Source organism: Schistocerca piceifrons, chromosome 3 (genome assembly GCF_021461385.2).
Source record: "Schistocerca piceifrons isolate TAMUIC-IGC-003096 chromosome 3, iqSchPice1.1, whole genome shotgun sequence".
NCBI classification, from domain to species: domain Eukaryota; kingdom Metazoa; phylum Arthropoda; class Insecta; order Orthoptera; family Acrididae; genus Schistocerca; species Schistocerca piceifrons.
Window position 1 is genome coordinate 587,999,545 of NC_060140.1, and position 24,065 is coordinate 588,023,609.

General features: G+C 41.0%; 1 protein-coding gene across 1 annotated transcript in view; it reads right to left on the reverse strand.

The window, feature by feature from the left end:
- LOC124788862 (diuretic hormone receptor-like) overlaps positions 1 to 24,065 on the reverse strand; it is a 317,583-nt gene that overhangs the window by 18,996 nt on the left and 274,522 nt on the right. Inside the window, exons 8-9 of the mRNA XM_047256145.1 lie at positions 8,344 to 8,529; positions 5,957 to 6,123 (exon numbers count right to left, since the gene is read on the reverse strand). Of these exons, the coding sequence (XP_047112101.1) occupies positions 5,957 to 6,123; positions 8,344 to 8,529 (353 nt within the window). The remainder of the gene's footprint in view (positions 1 to 5,956; positions 6,124 to 8,343; positions 8,530 to 24,065) is intronic.

Consider the following 24,065-nt stretch of genomic DNA (forward strand, 5'->3'; position numbering starts at 1 on the left):
CTGCGCATAATGGTGGGGCAGAGTCATCCAATATCAGAAGTCACGTATACTACCATGTAATTATACCCCACACGAGGTACCATACATTACTAACCTTGCGAATTTCGACGTACTCGTACGCAGCGTAAAAAATTATATTGCAGCTCTTCGAACGAAGCGAGCTTTGTCGTTGGCTGGAACGTCAGACTTAATCGTTCCTGAAGTCGAAACAATTTGTTTTGGTCCGTAATCAGCCACGAGCAAAGATTAGTTGGTGGCGTAGTATCTTTCGAACCCACATCGAGAAGGTATTTCAGTCTAGTTAATGTTCCTTGTAATTTAACTTTGAATTGGCGTGTCATTTGTTGCACTGTAATCAAACAGGTAAGTGTAGGCAAAATAATTGGCCGATATCATTGCAAACAGCACGAATGTGCCCGGGATAGTGGTAGTGGTCGAGGCTCCACTGCAACCACGACCACGTGGTTGCGCAACTGGATTGGAAAGTTGAAGCCTACGGACAAATGAAAACTCCACGTAAATATAAGCAGCAGCTACTTAGTCTGCAAAGACCGAATTAACAGACTGTGTCGTTACGGCCAACAATTCGACAAATGTGGGCCTTCAAAGTCATTAGTTTCGCACTAGAGTACTGAAGAAGAAATATTTGCGTAAAGAAAGAACAGTGAAAGGAAAAAGTTCTGATCATCTACTGACGGATGGAAATATTATAAATCAATAAAGGGGTAATAATGCAACGCGGTAAACATCGTCGCTTACTACAATATTGACACTGTAAATTAAAGAACATGGTTCTCTGGCAGATTGTTCGGTAACATAACGCAAAGTTAAAATTTTATTCTCTTTCTTTAGTATCGCTCTGAAGAAGTGAAGCTACCGGAAATACTTGCATTTACGTTTTTTCCCTTCTTGTTTCTTCTCTTTAGTGTGCTAATAGAATAGCTGGCACTTCCGGTAACCCTCTGAAGCACATATTTTAATAATACTTTTGTTTCTTAGTTTGCCTTTTGTAACATAATGTATTACTTGGGGAAGCAATGTGTTGCACAAGGCTTTTTCAAAATGACGAATGATGACAGCCACTATAAAAATTAACTGGATAAAAATACTGTTTGGATGTACTTTTTATTTGTGTACATGTGCCATGAAATGGATGGACGCAGCGTATCTGAAAGCCAGGACGACGATAAACATCGCACCACTTTCGCGTTACCTGCTTCTTGATCACTTCATTCCGTGTCGTCGGGTCCTCCCTTGAAGATATAATGCGAGCCTTACAGGAAGAGCGGCTGTGACAAGGCCTATCGAGTCACAAGGTGAAGAGAAAACGTTATACATTCAGTCAGCTGGAATCTGTAAAGTGAGACATACGTTTTTGGACCAAGTCCCTATCAATATAATTACGGTATCCCAAATGGTAAACGCTTTTGTATCTCAAAATCAGTATAAAGAAGAGCTCATTATACAACGGCGATTAATAGTCGCGTCGTATTTATTTAGAGAAATGGATTCTGGATTTTTTTACTCTTAACTTCGAGCAATAATAGCAGCACTTCGAGAAATGAGGTTCGATCAGACGAGGTTGGCGACTGTGCTAAAAAAATAAAGTGAGCAAGGTTGATAATATGTAGTCTCAGCTCTGAATCTGACTTTACTTTGCTACCCAATATCATGATAAGGATGAAGCTGAGCACTGCACTCTTCTGACAAACATTTAATTACATAATCACATGCGCCTGATTATGAACCTGTATCCTAGCACCTATGGAGCACGAGGGCTACACTACCGTGCTCTGAGGCAAAGAGATAGCAACAAGAACGGTCTTCCAGGTTGTCAGGCAATAGGGCACTGAAACAATGTCCCAATGCAACACTAGGGGGGGAAGGGGGGGGGGGGAACTCATCCAGCACTCAGAATGAGAATGTGTTCTGTGCAAGCGCCTCCTTATATTGCGCGCACTCTTCCTGCTACTGCAGTTCGCTGTCGAAGACAGTGAGCCTTTAGGTCAACAACTCGTGTCTCACATCTGTCGACTCTGATAGACGCACATTTCCTAGAATCGACGTACCCACTGTCTGGTCAAATGTATTCGGGCACCCCTACGAACTGCGGAATTGACCACTAGATGTCACGAGAGGCTGACCCGGCAGTATGAAAGGAGTCGGGGAGTGTTGTGCTGTCGGTAGAGGAACGGTAACAGTAGGAGTGCTCAGAGACTTCGAAAGTGGACTAGTCACTGGAAGTCACCTGAGTGCGAGATTCATCACGTAGATTTCAACCCTTCTACAGCGACCCGAGTCGACTGTTGGTGATGTGATTGTGAAGTGGGAAGGAGAAATAACAACCAGTGCTAAGTCAAGACCACATTTGCTGTCGAGACAACGACTGCAGAGCATAGTTGAGCGTAGTCGCAAAAAATCGCTTGAAATCGGCGGAAGGAATCGTTTGTGCGGCCAAATTTGCTACCAGCAGGCCATCTAGCATAACAACACTGTGCAGGGCGTAAAAGAGAAAATAGTAAAATGGACGAGCAGCTATTCACCAGCCACACATTTATGCTGTCAGTGCTAAGTGACCTCGAGGTGGAGTAAAGTGTGACACCGCTGAGCAGAGGATGACTCTATAAGTGTAATTTAGTGTGACGAATGACTCTATACTCCGTGACAATTTGGTGGACGTGTTTGTGTTTGGAGACCATTACCTGGGCTCATGCATAGTGTCAACAGTGAAATGCGGAGGATGTGGTTTTACGTTTTAGAGGTCTTTTTCATGTGTACAATGTGATCCCCTTACTGCGCTTAAGAAAACAGAAGACTAAGAGCATGTTTTATAGCATTGTGTACCACGTAGACTCGAAAAATTGTTCGAAGACGATGACTGTATCAGCGTGACGTGTACCTTGTTATAACGCATCATTTGTGAGGCAGTGTTTTCTGGGCAATGAAACTGCCGAAGTGGTCTGGCCTGCACAAAGAGTGCAGAATGAGACGCTTTTCTGATGAATTAGGGAGTCTACTTCGCTCCAGACCCCAGCGGCCCATATCACTACCATCTCTGCTATCGGCTCTTGAGGTAGAATGGCTGCCATTTCGTGGCCTCTCCATTCTGCTGTTATTCCTTCCCATCTGAGAACACAGTACTCTCCGCCTGCTTCTATAATCGCGGATCCTCTTCTCCTGCCGCCTAGTGGTCAATTCCAGATTAAACAGGGGTGTCCGGATGCTTTCGACGAGGTATTGTATGTCATGTCCATAACACTGTACTTAGGTTCTGAAAACAAAAGGTGAAATGAATTAAATAACAAAAGCATGATCATTAAACATTAAAACGAGCTCTATTACTGTTCCTTGTTTCTAAGGCATAATTATGATTTTCTTTACTTGAAATAAGTTCTAAATTTGCAGTGTTTGGAAATACTGTTGTACAATTAAGGTGCACATACACTAACATCAGAGCGTTTAAGTTTCGTTCTGTTTCAATCATAAGAAGAAACCTTCATTGTCGTAGACGCTGTAACGAATATTTGCGTTTGAAATTGCGTAGTGCGGTATAAAAACAGCGGTAAAATGCCTGTAAACGATTCCTTTCTTACAAAAAAATTTGCTTGTCTGTTATGGTTTTCTCATCATCTTCTCTCTATTAACTGTAACGACACACTAAAAACAAATGGTCGAATGAGAAAACAATGCGCCACTCTTCGTTAATTTAAGATCAACTACGAAACAAAATGATTACTAGGTCAGCTGGCTCTTTAACACACCACTTTTATTTGAGTGTTTCAAACATCTGAAAACGAATTAAAAGTATAAACGCCTCAAGAATTTAACCTTAAATCATTACACAACAGCTATGATCAGAATATGTAGCGCTTTATTGGACAATACTTTATCAGATGATAAGATGATTAAAGATGACACAGAAGGAATCATCTCGCTGTTTCTCTCTCTTTCCTCCTCTCTCTCTCTCTCTCTCTCTCTCACACACACACACACACACACACACACACACACACACACACAAACACACTTTCTCTTTCTCTGTCTCTCTCTTTCTCTCTCTCTCTCTCTCTCTCTCTCTCTCTCTCTCTCTCTCTTTCTCCCTTCAGCAAGAAGTCGATGAAGTTGTACTCCCTCCTGGCCTCTAAAACTACAGGTCACAGCAAAGCACTGTGTCATTATTTCACTCGCACCTCATCCCTCACACGTACCAGCAGTGTACCATACTGCCCAAAACTTCAATGCGGTAAGCTCAGGAGGAAATAATGGCCATATATTCCTTATATGGAGTTTTACCGTCTCTTCATAACTGGCAGATGTGGTGAGAGAAAAACACAAATCCATAAAGTAAAAATAAAATTAAATCGTCAATTCATGAAAAACAGAGGACCTGGAAAGGCGGGAAGTGATAGGATAGTGAAAGAATGTGGTTTGAATCAATATGCGTCTGTAATTTTTATTTATTTTTTAATGTCTGGAATACAGGCTTTCCCAGGTTGAATGGTCAATATGGAGGGATATAACAAGAACGATCATTCGAAGCATAAAGTCTAGTACACATCGGCTGCCAAATGCGTGCCTCAAGAGTTATGAGCACTGCTTCGTCCTCGATAATGCGTGCTCAGAACTCTTAAGATGTGCATTTTAGAATCCTTGTTTGTTAGACTTTTGCAGCAATCTCTTCGGTTTTCCGTATTTTGAGAAGTGTTGGAATGGACCAAAAGTAGAAATAAATGTCCATAAAACATTAACTCTGAGGTACTATGAGCGCTAATGTGAAACACACCTCTTCTACTGAACAAGCGCAAATACCGCTTAAGGTGTGCGTTTTAGAGACCATGTTTGCTTGACACGTTTTCCTTGTTTTTTTCCACAGTACCTCCTACCAAAGTATGGAAAGCAAACAGCTTGCAGTCAAAGGGATTTGTTGCACAGTATCGAAGGTGACGAAGTGCTCAGAACTCTTAATGTGTGCGTTTTACAATCCATGTTTGGTAGATTTCTTTTTTTGCTTGAAAGGATTGTTCTTGTCATAACGATTAATACCGAACATTCCTTTGGAGACCCTGTATAGAATTGTAGTTCTATCTCTCGACGTCTGACGTGGGTCATCAGCTTCCATTGAAATATACGATTTAGAGCACTGATTCAACCATGACAGCCGCGCGGGATTAGCCGAGCGGTCGGAGGCGCTGCTGTCATGGACTGCGCGGCTGGTCCCGGCGGAGGTTCGAGTCCTGGGCATGGGTGTATGTGTTTGTCCTTAGGATAATTTAGGTTAAGTAGTATGTAACTTTAGGGACTGATGACCTTAGCAGTTAAGTCCCATAAGATTTCACACACATTTGAACATTTTGAACAACCATGACATTACATCAGTTAGAAATCGTCCGCTCTTCCTCGTTACAACTACGGCAACGTGAGTGATGAGTTAGAAGTTAATTGAATGTAGAAAAATATCAATCTGCGGCATAATGTGCGCTGTATTGAAACATTCTGTCTAATTAAAACTGTGTGCAGGGACGGAGTTTAAAGCCGGAATAGAATGAAGAATCCAGGAACGACTCATACCCCGCCGTAACAATATCACTTCCACAGTAACGTTCTCCTACTTCCTGAATATTTTGCTGGACTAGCATCCCTGGCATAAAGAGTTATGTCGAAAAGTGTCTGACATGAGCCACAGCTAACGAGAGTATTCCAAGCATGAATCTTTCCATTCAAAATAACGTCTCTTCCAGATGTGGATCGGTCAACTGAGTTAAATCAATGTGTAGTCGAGGCACTTAGCAGGAGCGCTTATCCCTACAGCTCGTTCCGCTCCCTCAAAATGAGCTATTTTACGTTTGGGTAAGTAAGTGTCAGTTAACCCTACTTGTTACGTTGTGTGGTGTTTAGCGCAAGCAGCCAGCAGCTTGTGACGGCAACGCTTGCTACTGGAGACGTCTCGCCCGCTTACCGGATGCTCTCAGTCCGCGAGCGCGGCGACCAGTCGCGGCTGTAGTTGCGCGTGTAGCGCCTGGAGCCGCCCACCGTGCGCGCCGTCTTCCAGCGCTCCAGGTGGTGCCGCACGGTGTTCTGCACCTCCGAGTTCAGGAAGCAGTAGAACAGCGCCACCGTGAAGCCCTGCACACAAATGCCCTCTGTGACACTAGCAAAGTTTATATACACTTTTTAAATTTATTGCTTATTTAGCTTGAACAGATTGGGCCTTAAGGCTCTCACTTACATCTGACCAGAGCAACATAACAGAAAATTATACAAAACCTACCAAATGATGATAATAACACTTATTATTAACGTAATAATAACAATAATAATTGATAACAAAAACTAACACTAATTCTTTACAGAAGATCGGGAAAACTGGTAGGGCCCAGGCTCGGGGAAGGTCAGTTTAGATTCCAGAGAGATGTAGGAACACTCGAGGCAAAACTGTCTCTACGACTTCTCATGGAAGATGGGTTAAGGAAAGGCAGACCTACGTTTATAGCATGTGTAGACTTGGAGAAAGGTTTTGGCAATGTTGACTGGAGTACGCTGTTTCAAATTTTAAAGGTTGTAGGGGTAAAATACATTGAGCGAAAGGCTATTTCCAATTTACACAGAAACCAGATGGCAGTTACACGAGTCGAGGAGCCTGAAAGAGATGCAGTGGTTAAGAAGGGAGTGAGACAGAGCTGTAGCCTATCCAGGATGCAAGCAGTAACAAAAGAAAAATTTGGAGAAGGAATTAAACACCACGGATAAGAAATAAATACTTCGAGTTTTGCCGATGACACCGTATTCCTGTCAGATGTAGGAAAGGACTTTGAAGAGCAGTTGTACGGAGTGGACAGTGACTTCAAAGGACCATATAAGACTAATATGAACAAAAGCAAAACGAGGACATTGGAATGTAGTCGAATGAAATCAGGTGATGCTAATTAGATTAGAAAATGAAACACTTAAAGTAGCAGATGCTATTTGGGCAGCAAAATAACTGATGATGGCCGAAGTAGGGAGGATACAAAACATAGACTGGCAATGGCAAGAACAGTGCTGCTGAAGGAGAGAAATTTTCTAACATCGAATACAGTTTGAAGTGTGGCGAAGTCTTTTCTGAAAGAATCTGTATGGATTTTAGCCATGTATGGAAGTGAAACGTGGATGATAAACAGTTCAGACATGAACAGACAGAAGCTTTTGAAACTGTGATGCTACAGAAGAGTGAGGAGGTACTGTAGAGAACTGGGGAGAAGAGAAATATGTGGCACAACTTGACTGGAGGAAGGGATCGGTTGCTAGGACACAGTCTGAGAGATTAAGAGATCACCACTTTAGTACTGGGGGAGGGGGGGAAGCATGGTGGATAAAAATTGTAGAGAGAGACCAAGATATGAATACAGTAGGCAGTTCAGAAACATGAAGGCTGAAGTAGTTATTTGTAGATGAAGAGCCTTGCACAAGATAGAGCAATATGAACAGCTACATCAAACCGTTTTTGGACTGGAGAGCACAACAACAACAGTAATAATAGTAGTAATAAAGAGCCATTTAGTATGATATAGATTAACTTTGGCCAGAAAGATCGCCGGATGCCCCAACTGAGAGCCTATTAAGGGTAGGGCCCTCCAACCAGTTCGGGATTTTGACGATCTAATGCGCCAGTTGACAACAATTTGACAATATATCCCTCAAAGGACATCCTAAAAGTCTGTCAATCAATGCCAAGCCGAGTAGCAACCTGCATAAGGGCCAGAAGTGAACGAATGAGTTGATGACTTGACCAATGTGCGAAGCTATTTCTCATGAATAAATCGTCAACTTTTTCTGAATTTATAATAATTTGTTTTTCTGCACATGTACATTACATCTACCAATTTCCGTCCCATTCTGGTAATTCCTTCGTGGTATATCTTTTTTTCTTAGAGCGTGTCATGTTCTTAAAATTAATTCTTTATTGATATTTGTACGGAGAGCTACCAAAAATTGTTCTTTTTGGGCATCACTCGCAAGTGATGCAGACAAAGAGAGATATGAAAGTGCCACAAAAAGTACGTTCCACCACAAATTTTCAGGCGGCTTGCGGAGTGCAGATGTAGCTGCAGAAGGAGCAACTGGCGGGAAAATTTGGGTCGACAGACTGTGACAGGAGTAGTGTCTAAGACATGGAGCAGCATATAAAACATACGTCTCGTAATATTATTTGTAGGAAGTACCTACAGATACAGAAGATCAGAACATATCAGACGACGATGGAACACAGTGACAAACTGGTAGATCAATGAAGTTTTCTATTTTGGTACCCGTTTGACGAGACAGACAGTGAATTAGAGGAGCACAAATGGTGAGCTGTGGGCGTACCTGTGTGGAGAGCAGCACGGCTCTGAGGTAGAGGTAGATTTCGGCGGAGAAGCCCTCTGTGGGCCCGGCAATCATGAGGATGTAGGTAATGCCCAGCAGCGGGATCAGCACCAGCAGCGCTTTGGTCGCCTTGCGGTACTGCTGTGTCTCTACCGTGTTGGCCGAGCGCAGCTTCGTGATTAGCACCTGTCGACAGACCGCACCCGTACAGTTCGTTACAAGCCGTTTGGATATCAGCAGAGTAAGCAAATTTTACTTTACTTTTTCACTGAAATTTATATTTATTCTTTTATTTAGTATGATTCATTAGATTGTGAGTTCGTTATTACTGCATGTGCTGGTAGATATATACTAAATATTTTGATAAAAAGTGTGACGTAGCAGAAGGAGAGAACATCAGAATCACGCAGACAGTTCAGGTTGCGCATGTCGATAGGCATTATACTGTTTAAAAATGGCACCAACGTACTGTTTACATGCGGGGAAGGAGGTACGTGACGTACCATGACATGCAGTTATAGCTGACGGTCCACACACAATGATGCCACGGGTAATACCACTGTGCCTCACCAAAAGATTGGATGAGTGAAACTTCTCTCCAGACGCTGCCATACTTGTCTCGATGGTCATCCAGGATAGTGCAGGATCGCGATTCATTGCAGAACAGAATGCGACCCCATTTTATAGCCCATGCTTCCAGATCATGGAAGCAGCAGCCGTTTCTGTTTTGGTGTTAACGGCAGCCTACTAATGAGATAGTAATTCCATAGTCCGGCTGCAGTTAGTCTCCGAAGAACGGTGCAGAATAATACGGAATGCTGAAAGGAGTCCATTACGGGTTCTGGGATGGCAGTCGCAGACCTGGTCCACAGGAAACTTGACGGCGAGTAAGCCTGTGCCCCTAAAGTTCTCATACAGTAAATCAATCGATCACTGCCACATTCCAATGCCCGACGAATCTGGAAATTGCACGATTTTGCAAACCCTCAATGAGGCTCCTTTGAAACTCTGTTAGGTGACGCTAACGATGGAAGAGTGGAAGTTCTCCCAAGGCGCTGCCATGCTTGCCGCCGATGGTATTCCACGAGTAAGTGGCATATCCGTCTCCTTCACACACAACATGTGACGATCTTCATGCCCATGGCAAACCCTACCAGGCCTGGTAACAACACCAACAAAAACAACTAACGAACTCTAGTGGCTGTCTTACTACATCAACGAATTGCAAATCCAACCATTTACATCCTGACGACGGTATGCTCGTGTACGACATATGACTATGTTTTCTGGTTGCTTAACATTTTTTTGTGTGGAAGTGTACTGCAACGGAAACATTACAACTTGTACCTTTACTCGTAATAAAAACCAACTGTCGCTTCGTTTTCTCGCTTTTTTTGGGTATTTCGATCCTTTATCAGTACAATGAGAAACGACTTTCTGAGATGTCAGCTTCGCATACAATGCGAGAGACGCCTAAGAACCAAAATTTATTTAAAAGAAATATCCCCCTTTTCACTGTTAACTGTTTATTTATTTTACACAATCACGGTTTCTGCTTTATAGCCATTCCAAAGTGTATTTTGGAATGTTGAATATGTCTGACCTACCTATGACTTGACTACAGAACGGTCAGTCATACGAAGTATGTCCACAAAGTAAGATCCATTTGGTTACGTAAAACAAAGGTGTACATATACAGAAAAAATATTAATTGTGCAGAAATCTACAACTGTTAAACTACTTTTCTACATAGCTCCTGAAATTTTGTAGGCACTTGTCATAGCGTGGCACAAGTTTCTGCATGCCTTCTTCATAGAAGGTTGCCGCCTATGTATTCAACCATGTGGTAACATGTTCTTTCAGCTCGTCATCATCGTTGAAGTGTTGACCACCAAAGACATATTTTAGGTCTAAGAAGAGATTAAAGTCGCTAGGAGCGACGTCCGGGCTGAACGGACGATGATCAAACGTGTCCGAGTGAAACTGCCGTAAGAGTTGTTTGGTCACATTCACCGTGTGAGGTCGGGCATTATCGTGGAAAAGAAACAACAGCTTTTGACAGTAATCTTCGGCGCTTGTTCTGTCTTGCGCGGCGCAATTTCTTAATGGTCTCGCAGTAACAATCTCCATGGATTATTTGGCCTCGTGGTAAGAAATCAATCGGAAAAATGCCTTTTCTATCCGAAGAAAACGGTGAACATGACTTTTCGAGGTGTCAAGATTTGCTTAGGCGTAACCTTCGCTGGAGATGAAGTGTGTGCCTCAATTCAATTGATTGCTGTTTTGTTCAGGGGTGTCGTACGATACCCAAGTTTTATCCCCCGTGATTATCCGAGAAAAAAACTATCGACTTCTTCATTGTACCGTGTCAAAAACTGAAGTGCACTGCCCATCCATTGTTTTGTGTGTTGTTCAGTAAGAATTTTGGGTACCCAACATGAGGAAAGTTTTCGAAATTTCAGTTTTTCGGTAACAATTCCACAATTTAGTTATCCTGAGATTTGCGGAACTTCCATAGCAAGAGCACTAAGTGTAAACTTACGGTTGTTCTTACTCTTCTCTTCAATTGTGTGAACCAGTTCATCAGTAACCACAAACGGGCTTCCACTTCGTCCATCATCGTGCACTTGATCACGTCCTTCATTGAACAGTCTGGCGCATCTTGTAACCATTGAATCACTCATAGCATTTTGTCCGTAAACCTCGCAGATTTTCCGATGAATTTCTTTTGGTTTAACTTTCATTGCATTTACAAAACGAATCACAGATCTGATTTCAGACGCGGTGGCATTTTCAATTACGGCTGACATTATAAAGAAACACTATAAAGCACACGTCGGCAGCAGCGATCTGAAAATGGCGTACATGTCTTCTCTTTGATTCAGAGTAACTGCAGCGCGTGCTCGGAACTGCGATCGTAGCGCTGCCACGGATAGAAATACAAACGGAATTTACTTTGTGAATGACCCTCGTATTTCGACATTTCATTGCACGCTTGAAAATGGATATCAAGCCTAAATCACGACTGCATAAAATAAAGAAACAGTTAACAGTAAAATGGCGAAATTTCTTTCAAAACCTGTATGACTGTAGCTCCCCGCTAAGGGAAGATCATTTACAGCCAATAGGTTCTCAATCATCTTCCGAAGAGTTGTCACGAGAGTGAATCCATACCTATTATAAGAACGTATGTATGTGTACATGTTGCACATTTCCTCCTAAACTAAACCGAGGGAGGTGGCGCAGTGGCTAGCACTCTGGACTCGCATTCGGGAGGACGACTCTTCAATCCCGCGTCCGGCCATCCTCATTTAGGTTTTCCGTGATTTCCCTAAATCGCTCCAGGCAAATGCCGGGATGGTTCCTCTGAAAGGCCACGGCCGACTTCATTCCCCGTCCTTCCCTAATCCGATGAGACCGATGACCTCGATGTTGGGTCTCTTCCTCCAAACAACCCAACCCCAATCCTAAACTAACGGATCGATCTGAATCAACCTTGATACGAGGGTTAAAAAAAAGAACTGTAGTCCACGACGTGCAGATACTCTGTTTTTATTCATCCAGTATTTGAGTATTAGTGCGCTTAGTTCCTTGCAACTAACTTTACACATAATTTATGATCTCTACGAAACTTTTTCTCGCTGGTATCTCGCTGGTACCCTCCACAAAATGACAAGAGGAAAAAGTTTATCGCTTACTACGTTTTCCCTGTTCACGCAGTAAAACTGCCGCATTAGGCATGGGATAATAATTTATTATTTCTTTACTAGTTACTCTATTCGTAACTCATTTTGTGGAGTGTATCCGCAGATACCACTGAATTTACCTGCAAAATTATGTCACTGTACGACACATAGTTCAGGGGATGTGATGTCATAAACACTTAAATGCGCGGAAACTGTCGTATCGTACATGACGTTTTAATTAATTTCTCCTTTATGCTAACTACATTCCCAACATATTTCACAAACAGTGTCCACATATATTATTGAATGTATCTGAAAAATAATATCATTGTCCGATTCGTGGTTCAGGAGATAAGACGTTTAACATTTATCTGCGTGAAACCGAAACTGAAAGCCGAAATTCGCAAGAAACCCTGGTGAAATATGTATGCAAATATGTGTGAAATATATTAAATATATGTGAAATATACGCGTCATGTGCAAACACGGGAGGACCCAAGGGTAAAAAGCTCCTCCTAAAAACGTACAATCGCACCAAAAAGTGTTGGCACAGTTACATTTTAGTGGTTGTAGGTTAAACGAAACATATATTTCAGAACAGAACCCAGACACGTACCACCTTACATTACATAGGTTACAAATATGTCCTAATCACCTGGCCGTAAAGTAACACACGGTGTTATGTAAATAAACATCGCTCTTCTGTATTGAAAAAAGTATTGGCACACGCGCATGAATCGGACCGGGTGTTCGTTTTCTCCATTGATGTTCACCTTCTAATAGCTAGTGTGCATCCCTTTAGCTTCTATAACAGCACGTAAACGCCTAGGAATGTTTTGTATTGAATTCCTGGTGATATCAGGGGTAATTTACGACAATTACTCCAGGAGCACTTTCTCGAAGTAGTTTTTACCGGACGGACGCCTTTTTCTGACTTGTGTGTCAAGATGAGCCCACAGGTTCTCTATGGGGTTCAAATCAGGGCTCTGAGGTGGTGTTAGAACCCTTCTGGGGATATTGTACAGTAACGGCTCCCGGGGTTTCATGGCGGTATGTTTTGGGTTGTTGTCTTTTTGGAAATGAAACACCCCAGGAAGGCCCAATGTCTGTGCACTAGCGTGTAAATTACCTCGCAACATGTCGATGTATCTCATATGATCCATTGTACCGTGGATTACAGCTAGATTTCTAACGTCGGACGCCGCCATACAGCCCCAGAGCACGATAGCGCCCCCCACCGTGTTTGACTGTGGGATGCATGTGTTCGATGTCGAGGAACGTGTTCAGCTTGCGCCAAACTTACTTCCTTGCATCAAACCCGAACACCTTGAACTTCGATTCGTCGCTAACTATCATATGTTCCAAAACTCCATTGGCTTGCTGATGTAGTCCTTGGCAAACTGCAGGCGTTTCTGCCGGTTAACTTCCGATATGTATGGCTTTTTCCTGAGAGAACGTCCATGCATGTCAGCCTCATTCAACACATTTCGTATAGTTTGAGCAATAACCGTCTTGTCGAACATTGTCTGAACAACCTCAGCAATAGTTGTTGCAAATGCCACAATTAATAAGATGTTTCCCTTTAAAATCCAACGTTTCGTCTCCGTCGGCGGAGAACGTTTTCAATAGGGATCGTAGCTTCTTTGAATGTTCAATTCACACTCCGGCACGCTACTGACTAAATACCGCTTCTGCGCAGTGGCGTGACGTCAGATGTTTTGAACGCGCGAGCGCAACTAGCCGTTGTCGACTGTCGTCGTCCGCTGTTGCCATCACCCCAATTCGCTATAACTGGGATTAAAGGTCTCGCCGTAGCGACACCATCCGTCCGTTCACAGAACTCATCTTTCAATTTGAAATACGTGCTGGTGAAGCACTATTTAAACAGTCCTGCAACAAGGGGAGGAAAAATCCGATTCCACTGTTGCAGCACTTCACTGAGCGGGTCCATAGTCAATAATGATACCACATCAAAACTAACTATTATGTCTCTGGCTGTACCACTGTATAGCGAACTTCTTTAAGAAAAAATTCTAGGAGGAGACATTGGAAAACTACGAACAAGTACGGTGATGATACGTTTATTTTGCAGCTGCACGGCAGGGAGGAACTGGGTATTTTTCAGAAAACGGCTCAACGGGATCAGCCCGAAGGCTCAGTTTACCATGGAAGAGGAGGCAGGCGGAAGACTGAATTTTCTTGATGTACAAGTTCTCAAGAAAGAAGACAGTAGCTAGGGCCACACAGTTTTCCGAAAAGCCACGCATACAGGCCGTCACCTATATTGAGATTCGACCCACTACCCACAACAACAACGAGGCATCATAAAAATGTTGGCGTGTAGAGCAAGAAAAATCTGCGAACCAGAGTTGATGATGCAGAGTTAAAAGATCTCGCCAATACATTGCTCAAGAATGGTTATTCGTTCACTGAGGTGAAAAGAGCGTTAAAATCACAGGGTAGAAATCATAGCGATTCCCAAGCGCCCGTGAAATCGACAGTGTTCCTGTCTTTCATTAAGGACGTTACTTAACGCATATCAAAAAATCTTGAGAAAGCGGAACACAGCCATAATATTCAAACCCACCTGGAAGATACCGTATCACTAAAAATCGGCAAAGAATGCTCGCCAACTGATGGAAAAAGCAGGAATTTATTGGATTCCGTGTTGTTGTGGGTACTACAAAAATAACGGTCCAAAAGCGACTGCAAGAGTGCAAGGACAATTGTAGAACAGTAGATATTGACAGATCAGGTCTTGCAGAACATACTTTGCAACTAGGAGACCACCACATTCATTTTGTTAGGACTGAAGTACTGGCAGCCACAAACGCATACCATGGTAGATTATACATAGGGGCCATAAAGATTGTAAAACACACCAGGAATTTCAATAGGATGGAGGAGAGCGTGAAATTGAATGACATCTGGTATCTGGTGCTGAGGAAGATGTGTACCAGTCTTCTGCCATTAGGTGAAAGCAACAGCGGACGACGGCAGTTGACAATTGCCATTTGCTCTCGCGCATTCAAAACATATAACGCCACGCCACTGCGCAGAAGCTTAATTTTGCTGTAGTCAGCAGCAAAACAGGGTGTGGATCGGGCATTTAAAGAAGCTACGCTTTCCTTGGAGTGAGACAGCGGTGAGGAGGAGATGGACATAGAGAGGGAGGAGGAGGAGATGGACTGGGAGAGGGCGAGCAGGTGCGCTGAGAGATTGTGAGGAGGTACTGAGAAAGGGGAGTGGGAGCTTGACAGGAAGAGTGGGGAAAAGGTGATCGACAAATGAGAGGAAGAAGTGGAGAAATAGAAAGGCAGAAGGAGATGGTAGGGGGTGGAGGAGACGGAGAGTGAAACCTGGGGAGGAGCATATTGATAGAGAGAGGGGGAGTGTGACGTGGAGAGAGATAGGGGGAGGAGGAAATGGATAGAGAAGGGGAGGAGATGAGGGCCAGAGAAACTGGAGAGGACAAGATGAACAGAGAGAGGTGGGAAGAAGGAGATCGACTAATGCATGATTGGAATAAACAATTGGATTAAATCTATACATGGGCAAAGCTGAGTACTCAGCTAAATACTTTATAATAAACCCATGTTTGAAATGTAGATGTCATACCATCTTTGTCTAATAACAGAGTTTCTCGAACAGCATAACGCGCATCGCCCTAGCTTCCTGGACCCGGATGTGCACCAGACCGGACCGAATCCTTGCGCTGATATACTGCTCTTGGCGTTGTATACCGCCCTTCCTGCCGGCCGGAGTGTCCGAGGGGTTCTAGGCGCTACAGTCTGGAACCACGCGACCGCTACGGTCGCAGGTTCGAATACTGCCTCGGGTATGGATGTGTGTGATGTCCTTAAGTTAGTTAGGTTTAAGTAGTTCTAAGTTCTAGGGGACCGATGACCTCAGTAGTTAATTCCCATATTGCTGAGAGCCATTTGAACCCCGCCCTTCCTGGGCGCGGTTGTTAGGTGGTTTCGCACGCTAGTTTACACGAATACAGCCTTTCGCCTCATAACATACGATACATAAACAGTCAACATACGCCAACACACAGAACATAGCTTACACGATTCGCACACAGATAGCGCACACAACTTCTCCTCCTCATGTTTTGTTGCCATAGCTATGTGGTACAATATGACAAATCCTGGTAAAGCGGACCTCATATAAACAGAGTTAACAGTAGGGAAAAGAAAGAAAGATCTTTAATGAACACTAACTAAAACGAAGAATAACTTATCTAATGTGTCTCTTATTGTGTGGGGAAAGCCATTTTTGTAATGAACGACAAAAATTATTTTATATGTTCACGATGAAGCGTAATTTCACGTCACTCGATTTTTTTCTTCCATGATCTGTTTCTGAAACAATAGAGTGTTAGCTCATAGCCATTAAGTGCGATATTGGAATGAGAAATCTTACGACGCTGAAATATTCCGTATCAAGCTGTAGCTGTAGCTATATTTTGAACAGGGCTTTTGTGTGATCTGATGCAGTTATCTGTAAATGTAAATTTGGGGGATGACTAAGCTTCGATTTAAATGATATTAGGTGCTTAGACGCAGGGATATTTTATGCCTGTGATAAAAAGAAATAAATAAGCGCTAGTAATCTTAATTATGTCTCGAATAATAACATTATTTAATAGGTACTCATCATTATTCATCTACAAGTATTTCGTTACTCCATATCTACTTTCTCGTCGAATATATTTTTCTTCTTCTGCTTCTTAAACGTGTCAGCATCGTTACATAGGTTTTTACATAGTGACAAATGGTGGTCGGAAACTCTTCCAGGTGCCACCACTCCTTGTGGTATAGAATTTCTGTGCCCATCTGTCTACGTCTAAATCTGTTATTCACGTTAGAGAGTGTCCTAGATATATTTGTATAGCGTGTAGATAAAGCGGGACGTGGGTGGCAGCACTGCATTTATGTAGCCGGATGTGAGAAGTCGCCTAAGAGAACCATAACGAGGTTGGCCGGCTCACCAGCCCTCGCCATTAATCCGGGGCGGAGATTTCATCTGTGTCAGGCTCACCTCTCTGTATCCCGGAAGTGGCATTAAATAGAATCTCAGCACACCGTGGGCACGTAAAGAGGTCTAGAACAATAATTTCCCGCCAAAGGTGAAGTGCATGCTGTCATTCTATTTCTTCATGCTGAGACGTTCTGCGTGATTTTACAGAGCCCACAAGCCGTAACTGTCATGCGTGACTAAAGTGAGGCAACAATGCAAAAACTTTGAAGCAGGATGTACAGAAATTCATGATAAAAGCGGTCAGGGAAGGAGGCGCGTATCAACTGATGATCTTGTTGAGTGAGCCGATCAAGTGATTAGAGCAAGTCGTCTACCAGGAGTAATTCAAAACAAGGAAAGATAAAGTGGTCATCAGGCAATGTCCTACATGACAATGCACGGCGGCACACTGCAGCTGCAACGGAAATGCTCCTGCAGCGTTTTCCATGGGAAAGTACCCACCATTCCGTCCGGAATTGGCTCTCTCCGATTTTCATCTCTTTGCACATACGAACCGCTGGCTGTGAATGCAGCATTTTGACACGGGCAACCATCTGTAGACCATCGTAGAAAAATGGCAGAACTCGCTGGAGGCTGCATTTTATGATGAAGTTACTGGAATCTCGAAGTCAGAGAGGTTACTGTGTAGAAAAGTAGCTGGAGTGTGTAGTAGTTAAATATTGTAAATAAGAAACTTTTGATTTTCACCGTGATTTCCATCTGGTGTCTGATCGGTACTAAAATAAATTAAAAATAAAAAAAAATTAAAAAATAAATAAAAATAAAAAATCCCTCGTCTAATAGTAATTACAGGCAATGAAACATAAAGATAACTGTTACATAAATAAGTAGGAAGTTATTTCGTACTTATTTGTTTCATATTATTTCTTTTCTCTCATCACACTCTACGTCCAAGACACTTTCCCAAATGTTGGCTACTGCAACCAGTCGCATTCCCAAGTTGAATCAGTACTCCGTTGCTACGACGGGCGCAGATATGTGTAGTGAGTACAGACATAATTCGGAACTCTCTTTGCACTAAGAGAATGCTATAAATAACAACTCGACGATTCTTTGGAAGTGAGAAAGTGCTGGACGCTCCGCTTCCAAATACAGCGAGTGCATTTCAGTAACATACAACGTGGTTTTTGCTTGACCAATTATAGTTACCTACTTAACGCCCACTGCTTCGCTCGCGTGTACTGTATGCCCTGTACAGATGTTTTGCTTCTCTTTACTCGATTTCCTAATGTTGTTCACAAATTGAAACACCATATGGATTTTTCACGTTAATTAAGGCCGTAGAAACAAGGTCTTTTCCGAATGTACTTCAGACCTAAATGCGATTCTGGTAGCTGGAGTGCAAGGTTTGGTTAATCATATGTTTGGGTTCCTATGGCGATTTTTACGTTGAAACATTCATCCCTCCAGACATATTTCTGTACGTTTAACGGAGAAGTAACATAACAGTTTTCATAGATTTAGCTTTAAAATTTTTTAATGTAACGAAATATATTATTAAAAATTTTCATCCCATATTTCACCCACTTAAGGGTTTAATTTCCAAGAACTGTGTAATACCTATTGTTTTATTTCTAACAGAGAAGTCAAGTACAATTTTTCATGGATTTAGCTTTGAAAATGCTCTCATAATGAAATAATTTCATAAAGCTTTTCATCCCCTATTTCACTCTCTTAGGGAGTTAAATTTCCAAAATCCCAAATGCTTATTTTTATATTTTTAAGTGAGAAGTTAAATACCAATTTACATACACGTAACTTTATAAATGCTTCAATAGTTCTTTAATAATGATTCATTTTAAAAAAATATTTCTCGAATTATTTTATCCCCTTAGTACTTGAATTTCTAAAACTTCTAGAACATCTATATTTTTTACTCCTCACTGAGAAACCAAACACCAAGTTTCGTAGTCCTAGCTTCAAAATTGTCTTAACAGAGACATATTTTCTAAAACCTTCCATCCCCTATCACCCCTTTAGAGTTAAGTTTCGAACAGTTTCTTCTTAAACGATGCCTGTAGTGTAAGATCAACCCTATCTCAAAATTATAAGTTTCTGTCAGCGGTCTGTGCTGGGCGACGACGAGTCAGTGAAACAGTTTGGCATTTACTCACCTCTTAGGTGCTGAGTTTCCAACCAAGAAGCCAAACACCAATTTTCAAAGGCTTAGGTCCAAAAATGCTTTTACAATGAAACATTTCATAAAACTGTTCACCCCCTATTTCACCTGTTAGAGCTGAGTTTTCAAAACACAGTGAAGTGCGTATTTTTTTAAAATTTATGACACAAAAGTCATATATACCTTTCATAGGTTTAGCTTCAAAAATGCTTGCATAGTGAAATATTTTCCTACAAACTCTCATCCCCTATCTCACTTTCTTAGGGACTAATTTCCAAAACAGTGAGAAACGTATTTTTAATTCTAACTGGGAAAGAAAATTGAAATTTTCATAGATATTGCTTTAAAAATGCTTTCATAATTAGATATTAAAAGAGAACTTTACATCTCCTGTTTCACTCCATTAGGGATTGAATTTCCACAAAAAACATGAGACACAAATTTTTTACCAATTTTCATAGATGTAACTCTTAAATTACTTTAGCAGTTCAATGGTTTACTGAAAAAACTTTCATCCGCTATTTCACCATCGATTGGAGTTAAATTTCCAAACATGGTGAAACGCGTATTCCTCTACTTCTGACTGAGAAACCGAAGACCAATTTTCGTGGGTGGCATTTTTAAAATTGCCTGAATAGCGAGATTTTTGAAAGATCCTTTCATCCCCTATTTCAACCCCCTTACGGGTTGAATTTCGAAAAATCCCTGATTAAACTACGCCTATATTATAAGATAAACACTCTCTGCAAATCTCAGGTTTCTGTCCTTAGTAATTTGGGCTGGGCTATCATAAGTCATTGAGTCAGTCAGTCGGTTGTCTCTTATTTATAGAGATATATCTCGAGTGTCTAAGGTACAAAAAAAGGAATAGTCACTGTTTTACATAGTTTCACTGATTTACGACGATATGGTATCGATTAGATTTTTATCTTGCAAATACATTGTGAGAATTTTGCCCCCAGTAAGATAGCCAGTACTAGATAGAGATAACAGAATGTGTATTTTTCCTTCCATTTGTGTCTAGGTTTATGTGAGATCAAAGGCTGCGACCTTCGATTTTAGTAAAAATGTAGCTAGAGGTATCCCCTGCTACGTTAACGAGGCTCTGGCGACCGAGTTTCTCCCGGGATAAGGAGAACCCTCTACTAAGCCAATGACCTTCTAGAGGGCGGATGAGCTGGTAGAGCAAGGGCACCCTCTTGTCCTTGGAGTGAGAAGTCACTCCTAAAGACGGAAGAATCACCAAGGGTGGTCAACGGCATAGGATGCTGAAGGCAACGGGAAACCACAGCATTAAAGATCCAATGGATATCCCCAGGAAAACTCATCATGGCAGGGTTCAATGTCAAATTATCCGGAGTTTCAACTCCCCCACTCGGATCTCTGGGGGGGAGAGCCTTGAACAATGCCACAAGTAAATACAAAAATAATGCAACAATAGCAACTTGGAATGTAAGATCATGATACCAACCAGGCAAAGTAAATAATGTTATACAAGAAATGAAACGCCTAAAAATTAACATTTTGGGTGTAAGTGAAACAAGATGGCCTGACTCAGGAGAAATGACCATTGACAACATGAAAGTATATTACTCGGGAAATTCTGATAGCCAGCACAGGAATGGGGTAGGAATAATTTTAGATGAGTATGCTAGTAAATCTGTCAAAAGCATTTTACCAATCTCAGATAGAGTAATCAGTCTACATTTACAAACGAAACAAACAAATATTAATTTAATCCAAATCTATGCTCCAACAGCCGACAAAGACCAAGAAGAAATAGGAAAATTTTATGAAGAATTAACACAAGCAATAGGAACCTCAAAAAGCAGAGACATTATTATCATCATTGGAGATTTTAATGCCAAAATAGGTGAAGGAAGGGAAGGTGATCTTATTGGACCTTTTGGTTTAGGAACAAGAAATGAAAGAGGAGATTTGCTGTCACAATTTTGCCAGGAAAACAATCTGTCTATTACAAACACATTTTTTAAACTCCCTAAACGAAGACTTTATACTTGGAAATCACCAAGAGACTGTAATGAAGAAGTTTGCTGAAATCAAATTGATTTCATACTTATAAACAAGAGGTACAAAAATTCTATTCATGGTGTGAAAACATATCCAGGAGCTGATATATTTTCTGATCATAACCTTTTAGTAGCAAAGTTCTATGTGAAACTGAAAGCCATACAAAAGAAACAAAAGAAGGACTATATAAATACAACTATTCTAAGAGACCCCTTGACTAAACAAAAGACTTCTGAAGAGATTAATAAGGAATTAGTTAGGATAAAGAATAATCAAACAGAAGACATTGATGGCAAATGGGAACTTATAAAAGACACATTAAATAATGCATGTAAAAACACAATGGCGACCAAACACGACAACATGAAAAAGAAGTGGATGACAGAGAAGATATTACAATTGATGGATCAAAGAAGAATACTTAAAAATAGAGATGAAAGTGAGTATAAAAGATTACATGCAGAAATACGAAAAGAAACACGGCGAGCAAAAGAAGAATGGTACAAGGAACAATGCTCTGAAATTGAGAGTTATGAAACAAGACACGATAGTTTCAACTTACACAAAAAAGTTAAAGATTTAGCTGGACTTAATAAAAAGAAAAGTACAAGTTTATTGTTAGATAAAAATGACAAAATAATTCCTGATATTAAAGGTAAACTGGACAGGTGGACAGAATATGTCAAAGAACTATTTGAAGATACAAGAAAAGATCAAAAATTTTATGATAACATGATCGGAGAACGAGGACCAAGCATATCGAAAGAAGAAATATTACATGTTATCAACAAATCAAAGACAGGAAAAGCCCCTGGACCGGATAAGGTACCAAATGACATCCTGAAACTCATAGGAATAGACCATATAGATATATTTGTACAATTGTTTAATGATATTTATAATTCGGGAATTATTCCTAGGGATTGGTTGACATCTACCTTTGTTACATTACCCAAAAAGGCTAATGCCAAAACTTGTAATGATCACCGTACAATAAGCTTAATGAGTCACACCTTAAAGATATTTCTAAAAGTTATACACCAACGAATATACAAAAAAGTAGAAGAAGGTATAAGTGAAACACAATTCGGTTTTAGAAGTTCCCTCGGTACAAGAGAAGCATTGTTTGCTTTTAACATATTAGCGCAACGATGTACGGAGGTTAACCAGCCACTATATGTGTGCTTCCTGGATTATAATAAAGCATTTGACAAAGTTCGTCACGATCATCTCATAGAATTGTTAGAAAAGAAAACACTTGATAAGAAAGACATCCGCATTATATATAACCTCTACTACAATCAAACCGCAACCGTGAAGGTAGAAAATGAGTTATCGAATGATATAGAAATAAAGAGGGGTGTGAGACAAGGTTGCGTTCTCTCACCCTTATTGTTTAATATGTATTCAGAAGACATAATCCACGCAGCTCTATCAGATGAAATAGCTGGCATTAAAGTGAATGGGCTAAACATTAACAATGTTAGGTTTGCTGATGACACTGCACTACTAGCTGGAAACCTCAAAGATCTACAATTACTTCTTGACAAAGTCGCAGAAAAAAGTGAAGAATTTGGCTTGACTCTTAACGTAAGCAAGACTAAGTTCATGGTGATATCTAAAACACACCAACAAGAAAATCTTACAATCAATAGGGAAAGAGTCGATCAAGTACGTAAATTTAAATATCTCGGAACAATTGTAAATGAGGAGATTGAAAGCTCAGAAGAAATTAAATCGAGAATAGGACAGGCCAGAAGTATCTTTAATAAGATGAAAAATGCATTCTGTTCGAGAGACATTTGTTTAAACACAAAAATGAGGTTGCTATGATGCTATGTATTCTCAAAATTATTATACGGAATGGAAGCGTGGACATTGAAAAAGAAGGACATGGACAGTTTAGAAGCTTTTGAAATGTGGGCATATAGAAGAATACTTAGAATTAGTTGGGTGTCGAGGATTACTAATCAAGATGTCCTAAGAAGAATGGGAAAGGAAAAAGAATTAATTAAAACTATTAAAGTAAGGAAGCTACAATATTTAGGCCATGTTATTAGGGGAGCAAATTACAAAATATTGCAAATAATACTAGAAGGGAAAATTTGTGGGAAGAGAACGAGGGGTAGAAGACGGACATCCTGGATTGACAATTTAAAAAATTGGTACAACTGTTCAACGTCAGAACTCCTTAGATCAGCCAAATCAAGATCAGAAATTGCCATGATGACAGCCAACCTTCTTAGAGGAGACGGCACATGAAGAAGAAGAGAGGTAGACCGGGAATAAAATAAATTTTTGGGAACACTGTTCAGCCTGACACAGATTTACACTGCGAAGTTTGGTGGAAGAGATCACGCACTTGTCTGCTGCTTCTTAAGCACAATGTGCAATAGAAAGTGTGAGTCGTTAAACAAAACTTAATTCTATACACCGTCACAACTCTGATACGTACAGCTAGCCCTAGCGGTCATAGCAATGTGTGGAACAAATCAATATTTCTCAGACAAATTTATTTATTAGGTTAATAACACGTTCATTTTATACAAATTGGAACGCAAGTCTAAGAAAGCTTAGCGTCAGTTCGTTGCCCTCTAGTTGTAAATGTCTCTGATGCAATGTGCCATAGTATATCTTCTAACGACAAAACTATACGTGATATCGAAAATCCAAACCCAGCCGATCAACTGTTAATACTCTCTCAGCAGATACAGGTTGCGGCTGCTTGTTTTATCCAGTCGTTTCCAGCCATGTATAAATAACACGTAAAATACTTATACAAGAGTATTGGACAATACCCTTTAGGACAAGTGAGACCCGAGAAAACTTTGAGGGATAGA